The sequence below is a fragment of the Salvelinus namaycush genome, chromosome 24 (assembly GCF_016432855.1).
Source record: "Salvelinus namaycush isolate Seneca chromosome 24, SaNama_1.0, whole genome shotgun sequence".
In the NCBI taxonomy this organism is placed as follows: domain Eukaryota; kingdom Metazoa; phylum Chordata; class Actinopteri; order Salmoniformes; family Salmonidae; genus Salvelinus; species Salvelinus namaycush.
Window position 1 is genome coordinate 14000344 of NC_052330.1, and position 9318 is coordinate 14009661.

A 9318-nucleotide genomic window follows, 5' to 3' on the forward strand; every position below is an offset into this window, starting at 1 on the left:
ATATATGTGATATTGGCCCAGCCTTCCAGCTAAAACATGTAAGTTAACCAACGGCAACCAGTTTTACTAATGTATCCTCTCTTGGCCCCTTCCTCCTCCCCTCTTCCTTCTCCTCTCCTCCTAGCTGTTGGATCCGGAGCCAGGTGGTGTTCTATGTGACGTGTGTGGGCTACTTCTCTGTAATCTTCCTCCTGAACGTGGCCATGTTCATCGTGGTTATGATCCAGATCTGCGGTCGTAACGGGAAGCGCAGCAACCGCGCGCTGCGTGAGGAGGTGCTGAGGAACCTGAGGAGCGTCATCAGTCTCACCTTCCTCCTGGGCATGACCTGGGGCTTCGCCTTCTTCGCCTGGGGACCCGTCAACCTGGCCTTCATGTACCTCTTCTCCATCTTCAACTCACTGCAAGGTACAGGGCCACCCTATGGTGCGCTGTGCACCTTAAAGGAAAATACACAGTAGTATTGGTTACTAATATGTGAATCGAAGGTGTATTTTGTTTGTTTTTAAACTCTTGTACGAAGCAGGTCTCTAATGTATTATATGTTAAGACCAAAGGGAGGTTGGTGGCACCTTAATTGGGGAGGACGGGCTTGTGGTAATGCCTGGAGCGGAATAGGTGAAATGGTATCGAATTCATAATGCCATTCCATTAGCTCCATTCCAGACATTATTACGAGCTGTCCTCCCCTCAGCAGCCTCCTGTGGGTAACAATAATAAGTAATCTACTCATTGTCATGTCATATACTATTTGTTCCACCAGAGGTCTCATTGGTACAACATCTGGCAACTGAAGACGAACCAAACTTGCTCTCTTATATTTGTCCTCTCTGTCATCTTCCTTGTTATTAAACAGCCTTTTCCTCCATTGTTGTTTTCTGGCTAACAGGTTTATTCATCTTCATATTCCACTGTGCACTGAAAGAGAATGTCCAGAAACAGTGGAGGAGATACTTGTGCTGTGGCAGATTCCGCCTGGCAGACAACTCAGGTAAAGATCTAACAAGAAACAGACAACAAAGAGACTTCTCCCTCTCAGGAAAAATATCTGGCCTGATATTCAGAACACTACTATCATAACAGGTTTTAGGATGAGAGGGGTGAAGTTGCTGTACTTGTACATTGCTAATAAAAGTCCTATGTGATTGTGATAAAGATTATAAGCTAAAAATCTTGTTGAAATATTTTCAGTTGACATTTTACATTGCATCTTGTCTAATGTTAATAGAATTCCTATTGAAGTGAAAGTCACTGGAATATAAACTAGTACATATCTGCACAGGAGTCCAGTAAAAGTGCCCTGTGGACTCACAGTAACAAAGAAAAATGGTTATTAAAGTATACAACCCGAGAGGTCTTAGCTTTATACGCAGTCAAATATGATACACAGAAACTCCATAAAACCCTGAAGTATCAAAGATCACTTCACTGTTAATTTTGCCTGAATAAGTATGTGTGAAATGTTTCTTGTTGCGTGGCAGACTGGAGCAAGACGGCCACTAACAACACCAAGAAGGTCAGCTCAGACACGGTGGGGAAGTCCCTGTCCTCCAGCTCTTTTGGCTCCAGTACAGCAAACTGGACTTCCAAGGCCAAAGCAACTCTAAACCCCTTTGCAAAGCGCAACAGTAATGCAGGTAAGACACTATGGGAGGGTCTAATATTGAGCGACACACAGCGGTTTGTTTACTTTCAGTTGGTCTGTTTCATTGAACCACATTTTGTTCATACCAAAGTTTACTTCTTGTAGTTATGAAAAGAAGGATACTTTACATTACTTTTTCTCCCCTTCATTTTTATTCACAAAAAAATATACAGTACCAGTCAAAAGTTTGGACACGCCTACTCATTTTCTTTATTTATTTATTTTGACCATTTTACCATTTTCATTGTAGAATAATAGTGAAGAGCCAAGAGCGTGCAAAGCTGTCATCAAGATAAAGGGTGTCCTACTTTGAAGAATCTCAAATATAAAATATATTTTGATTTGTTTAACACTTTTTTGGTTACTACATGATTCCATATTTGTTATTTCATAGTTTTGATGTCTTCACTATTATTTTGCAATGTAGAAAATAGTAAAATAAAGAAAAACCCTTGAATGAGTAGGTGTGTCCAAACTTTTGACTGGTACTCTATGTCTACAAGGACTGTGTGAAACATTTATTTTCTTGCTTTTAGTGTACAATAGTTATTCCTGGGCTACATGGTGGCTGATCTCCTGTATGTATTTATGTTTGTGGTGTGTAGATGTAGCCCACCAATAGCACGAAGGAAAACCTCCTGAGGTAAACTGAACTGCATCAAAGCTAGCCTGACTCCATGCTTCCTCACAGTGTGATGTGATGTTGTGTTATTGGCCTTTCGCCTTTTGAACATGAAGGCCTGGATTCAACCTAACAGCTGGCAGTTGCACTTTTCCTTAACACTGGTGTGTCTCACGGAACAATAACAAATTTTACCGTTTAAAACAGAAATATTGTGTTGACATTAACACAAAAATTGGCATGTGTGCATTTAGTTTCGATGCCAAATGCTTCCTTTGATAGTTAGATTGAATCCAGACTGAATGGTGACATGAAGACCCTGTATGACAAAGACCTCTATTCTGCCATTGTTCTCTCTAAAGTCATTGAAAAACATTTCGAGATTTGCAGCAAAGATAATATGCTATAACAACTTAATAACATTCATGTTTAACTTGGTTTAAACATGGACATGAAGTAATATAAATACAGTTGTAGTAATATCATCTGACCAATAAGAGAGTTTGGCAGATGAGCTGCTTTGCCTTCTTCTCAGTGGTTCTGGATGTCACTCTCACTCACTCATACCACACTAATTCCGCTCCCCTAGGATGCCTCTGTTTTCTGCTAGCAGCAATGATACCACAGTTAAACACACAGCTTGCATTTCAGCATTCAACTGTCACATGGAAAACTGTAGACGTGTGTGTGTGTGTGCATCCCTGACCTATTGAATGGAGATACTGCTATCACCCTCACCTATACTTTACAACCAAATGCACAATTCAAGCATGATGTTTGTGCCTTATTACATGTGTATACACAGACCTTGTGATAATAAGATGATTAATGACCTAATTTATCTAAGTTTCACAGAGATCTCAGGTAATGTGAAAGATAATTTGTCAAGAGAAAATCATTGTGCATCCGTGTCAGGCGTGCAGTGCAGTGCAGTGCACTATCCTATTGCTTCCAGATGTGTGCCTTGGTGAGATAATCTGCAATTTACCCTGTGATGTTGTCATATTGGACTGATCCAACGATTAATGGCATCCCCCGGCTAATGGACTAATCTAGTCTGACAGAGCCTATAAAGCAGTGGGTGAGAAACGAAGGGGTGAGAATCGTGCGTGAAGCTGCCAACGAGGTGTCCTCCAATACCTTACTTGACATAGCAGCTCAGGGACTTAGCAGAATAAACTTTGTTTTATTGTCGACACACTTTAAGGAGTAATAGGATGGGTTCAGTGTACACACTTTAAGGATGACCTTACATTACCTCATCAAGAACACATGTGCAATGTGAGGACTAATGAGTGTATGAGATAAGTTGATAACTGGTTTGGTGAAATAACAGTAGGATCAAAGTGAGGATGCCATTTCATGATTAACCAGTGATTAATATGTGATCGTGATTATAGCTGTTTATCTCTCAAACTGAAAATAGACATACATATTGTGTCAGGAGTGAGGAGGCAGCCAGCGCTTCTGTTACTAAAGATGCCAAAGGCTTTGCATAGCCTGTGTTCTGTGCTTAATTGACCCACTCAAGTCATTCTATTCAAAACTGCAATGGATGTTTTAGCCCTGACATTATCAAATGTCAAAGACCAACCCAATGTATTATCACTTGGCAAACAAAACAAGAATAAGACAAAAACAGATGAAAACGGTTCAAACATGTCGGAAAGATACACAGATATGTGTAGTTGTCCGTTGTGTGTGGCTGAATTTCAAGATTGTTTGAATGTGCATGCATGTATAGGAATGAATTCTACAAGAATGCAGAGATGCATGAGAATTGTTGCTCATAAAATATTGGGACTCCATTTAAACAATAACTAGACATAAACCTAAACTTTAAACATTTTCTAAGCTAAAGAAACATGCTGTGTTACAGGAAAACACAGGCAAATCATCTTGGCAAAGCCTATGCATTAGAATTGTTTAAAATGAGTGCCACATATTCAACCTACAATCATATATACACAATCATTGTATATAGATTTAGGGCCCAATTCAATCAGATCCGCTTTGGCCAACATCCGCATAACTGATGTTTTGATGGTGTCGGAGGTGGAACTGCATTAGAGCTGTCAAATCCACAAGCGGCTCCAGGCATTATACCTAAAGAGGACATTTCCATTGGCTGCACAGAGTTGCATTAAGAGAAATCTCATGCAGCCTTGTTTACAAGTTCGAACACTGAAATGTGAAATGTAATCTACACCTTGATAAGGCTGATAGAAATCCTTATAAATGAGTTTAATGATTTTTCAATTTGAGACAAATTATTTCTATATAGCATACACTTTCTTGTTCTGAACTTCTACCGCGAGTGAGCGGGTGTGGCTTTGTGACAATGATCGCAAGAGCAGCTGCTCACCGATTTGACAGCTCCAACACAGTTCCACCTCCGACACAGCCAAAACATCTGCTAATCGGGTGTCTGCTATCGCCGGTCAACGCTTGATCTGATTGAATCTAGGCCTAAGATCTACTTTGTGTATGTGTCCAGTGATGTGGTTTTCACTTGCTTATTTTTCAATTGACTTTTGCCATTAGTTTTGTGTCATTGTGAGTTTAAGGAAAGAAAATAATGAAATGTACTGTGCACTATTGTTAAAGAGCACAAAGATCAGTGTGTTGTTTCTGAACCTTGACATTATCTCTCCTCACCTTTGGACAGGTAAAGGTTACTCCAACCAGACCAATCCTAAAAGTGTCTCCTTGGATGGTGAGGCCTCCTCTTCCTCCTCCTCCATCATCCCAGTGCACCAAGTCATTGACAAGGTCAAAGGTTACTGCTCGGCGCGCTCTGACAACTTCTACAAGAACATCATCATGTCGGACAGCTTCAGCCACAGCACCAAATTCTAGCCCACCCAGCACTTCTCTTCCTCCTCCTGCTTTTTCTGCTAGCCCCTAACCAGTGGTGATCTCCCCAGTCCACAGTGTCACCCCAGGGTTGTAGCTTCCAGAGCAACAGGGCTGTATTGTTTTTACTGTACAATATTTGACTTAATCAGCTGGTCCAGTCAGTGAGATGTACTGAAAAGGGAAGTGAGGAAATGCATAGTTCTGTAGAAAAGGGAATGGCTAAGCGGAGAATGGAGTTTGGGATTTACATACTGTGACATTAATCTTTAACTGGCTATGTGTTGTGTAAATATTTATGGTATATCTAATACGCCCCCTATAATTGATTCTCAGTTGGTGTTGCACATGCCTTGGGTTTTCAGTAGGGTCACCTTTCCTGTACAGAAATATCAACAATCTTAACTGTTCTGTTCTCATTCTGCAATCTGTAGAAATCCAGTATGAGCAACAGGGAAGCAAAATCCTCCAATCTGGACCAAATATTCAGGCTTAGGCCTATATTTCAAACCCAAAGATGACCAAACATGAGGGAGTTTTTAAAAGCTGTAGCGTTGTCAATGTGTGCTCAAAAGGAACAGGTTGAGGTGTAGTTCTGGTTTTAGTCATCTATTTGTGAATCCTGTGTGTGTTTATTTGCTGGAAAGAAATGTTATGTTCCTTTACAGTGCCTCGCATGAGGAGGTTTTGCATAAAGTACTTTATCTTGGTCAGCCTACCAACATCATCATCAAGACTATGTTATATTTGTCATGTATATATTTTTTAAACCTTCAGATGCTCTACTACTGAATAACACATGCAGAAATGGATGTCTGGTATTGGTCCATTCACTACTACTTCATTTTGGTCACTTCGATTTAGGACAACCTCTGTGGGTGATCTATGTTTAAAGTGTCATTTAGTCTGACTCTTCTATGGATAGAGGTTACCAGAGCCATGTATTCACAATAAATATATGTCTGTAGAGGTTACTAAACCCGCAGCCTTTAAACTTACATTTGGTAAGATAGTTTCATAAACATTCCACATTGAATTATTCCACAATACAGCAACTCACAACAGACTGTAATGATTGAAAAGGGACGACAAACACTGGCATTATTTGTTCATGCACGTTCATGCCAACATTTTAAAATGGCAACATGTTAATCTGCTCTTCAGTGTTGCTTTAGTTCACTTAATATGGTAGTCGTATTGTCCCACCAATAGGGGAACTGAATATATTGCATTGTGTTAAATGTTGCTGTGTGAGCTATTGTTGTTTGTGTTTGTGAAGCGATGGAACAATGTTGTTTAAAAGTGTCTTTATATTTATTTCTATAGAGCTTTTTGCATTTGTTGTTCCTCTTGAATCCCCAATGCCAGTTGATCAGGACTATGCCCCTGGATAGATAGATAGATATACTGTTTTTGGAAAGATGTAACTTGGTGGGTAAACAAAGCATCGCTCTTGACCTGGGCAGGCGAATAGGGCCAGTTATATTTTGGAAGCAGTCAGTGTTCTCAACTGTTCTTTTCCAGCATCAGGAAAATAATTGGAGCATCAATGAGAAATTCCCTCAGGGGCCAAATTTCAAGAGGTAATGTGGTGTTGAACAGATTTGGGGTCTTCATTTCAAGAACGTGTGGGAAGGGATTACAGTGGTTTGAGACCGTAAGATGGAGTTCTCATCTTTACAATGAATTGGAAAATGAATGCTGGCATCATCTTTATACATATTTGAATAAGATATTCCAAAATACACATTTCCCAATATTCAAAAAAGTAGTTATCAACCTTTATCAAGTAATGTTATTTGTTATAGGCTATTATTTAGAGGTGCACATTGTTCTATCAATGCAGAGAGAATCCAGACATCATTTTCTCTGATTCATTTGTACATTTCCCTAATAATTAAATCATGTTTCCAGGACAAAGAGCTAGGAAATTACGATGGTTAGATCCAAACCAATATTCTACTTAAGATGTATCACTGATTTAATATGGATGGTCTGGGTCTATTTGACAACATTCTCCAAACCCTGTTTATTAGTTTTTCCACAACTTTTGTCAATAATATATTTTCTTGAAGCTGTCTCTGTATGTCTCAACACCATTGATGAATTGTGTTTCACCAATAAAGGGAATTAAAAGAACTGAAATGTACAAAGGTGACTCTAGCTAATTGTTTTAATGATAACCCTAATATTTGTCATATACGGTCATATACAGTGCCTTGCAAAAGTATTCATCCCCCTTGGCGTTTTTCCTATTTTGTTGCATTACAACCTGTAATTTAAATCGATTTTTCTTTGGATTTTATGGAATGGACATACACAAAATAGTCCAAATTGGTGAAGTGAAATGGAAAAAATTACTTCAAAAACTGAAAAGTGGTGCGGGCTTATGTATTCAGCCCCTTTGCTATGAAGCCCCTAAATAAGATCTGGTGCCACCAATTACCTTCAGAAGTCACATAATTAGTTAAATAGAGTCCACCTGTGTGCAATCTAAGTGTCACATGATCTCAGTATATATACACCTGTTCTGAAAGGCCCCAGACTCTGTAACACCACTATGCAAGGGGCACTACCAAGCAAGCGGCACTATGAAGACCAAGGAGCTCTCCAAACAGGTCAGGGACAAAGTTGTGGAGAAGTACAGATCAGGGTTGGGTATAAAAAAAATATCAGAAACTTTGAACATCCCAAGAAGCACCATTAAATCCATTATAAAGAAAATGGAAAGAATATGGCACCACAACAAACCTGCCAAGAGAGGGCCACCCACCAAAACCAGGCAAGGAGGGCATTAAATCAGAGGCAACAAAGAGACCAAAGATAACCCTGAAGCAGCTGCAAAGCTTCACAGCGGAAATTGGAGTATCTGTCCATAGGACCACTTGAATCCATACACTCCACATGGCTGGGCTTTATGGAAGAGTGGCCAGAAAAAAAGCCATTGCTTAAAGAAAAAAATATGCAAACATGTTTGGTGTTCACCAAAAGGGAGACTCCCCAAACATATGGAAGAAGGTACTAATCAGATTAGACTAAAATTTAGCTTTTTGGCCATCAAGGAAAATGCTATGTCTGGCACAAACCCAACACCTTTGATCACCCCGAGAACACCATGTTTTTAATGGGCATGGACTGGGAAACTGGTCAGAATTGAAGGAATGATGGATGGCACTAAATACGGGGAAATTATTGAGGGATACCTGTTTCAGTCTTCCAGAGATTTGAGACTGGGACGGAGGTTCACCTTCCAGGAGGACAATGACCCTAAGCATACTGCTAAAGCAACACTTGAGTGGTTTAAGGGGAAACATTTTAATGTCTTGGAATGGCCTAGTCAAAGCCCAGACTTCAATCCAATTGAGCATCTGTGGTATGACTTAAAGATTGCTGTATACCAGCAGAAAACCATCCAACTTGAAGGAGCTGGAGCAGTTTTGCCTTGAAGAATGGGCAAAAATCCCAGTGGCTAGATGTGCCAGGCTTATAGAGACATATCCCAAGAGACTTGCAGCTGTAATTGCTGCAAAAGGTGGCTCTACAAAGTACTGACTTTGGGGGGGTTGAATAGTTATGCATGCTCAAGTTTTCAGTTTTTTTGTCTTCTTTCTTGTTTGTTTCACAATAAAAATATTTTGCATCTTCAAAGCGGTAGGCATGTTGTGTAATTCAAATGATACAAACCCCCCAAAAATCCATTTTAATTCCAGGTTGTAAGGCAACAAACTAGGAAAAATGCCAAGGGGGGTGAATACTTTCGCAAGCCACTGTACATAGGTACCAGTTTAACTTGATGCAAAACATAACAACTACGAAAATGTAATTTATTTAGTCCTTTTTTGTCTTTTTTAATTCAATCCTTTCTCCCTTTACTCTTACTGTCTGCTCTTCTCTGCACAATCAACAAGTCTTTACAATGTGGTTTACTCAGAAGATCCAATATGTGGTTTGGTGCATACAGTGAGGTCCAAAGGTATTTGGACAGTGATACATTTGTTGTTGTTTTGGCTCTGTACTCCAGCACTTTGGATTTTAAATGATACAATGACTGACGTTAAAGTGCAGAGTGACAGCTTTATTTTGAGGGTATTTTCATCCATATCAGGTGAACCATTTAGAAATTACAGCACTTTTTGTACATAGTCCCCCCATTTTAGGGAACCAAAAGTATTTGGACAAATTCACTTATGTGTGT

The 9318-nt window shown here is 39.7% G+C and overlaps 1 protein-coding gene across 1 annotated transcript in view; it reads left to right on the forward strand.

The window, feature by feature from the left end:
- LOC120019296 (adhesion G-protein coupled receptor G6-like) overlaps nucleotides 1–7266 on the forward strand; it is a 55242-nt gene extending 47976 nt beyond the window's left edge. The window contains exons 22-25 of the mRNA XM_038962600.1: nucleotides 125–408; nucleotides 890–991; nucleotides 1482–1637; nucleotides 4936–7266. Of these exons, the coding sequence (XP_038818528.1) occupies nucleotides 125–408; nucleotides 890–991; nucleotides 1482–1637; nucleotides 4936–5126 (733 nt within the window). The 3' untranslated portion in view covers nucleotides 5127–7266. The remainder of the gene's footprint in view (nucleotides 1–124; nucleotides 409–889; nucleotides 992–1481; nucleotides 1638–4935) is intronic.
- Nucleotides 7267–9318: the final 2052 nt, after the last annotated feature.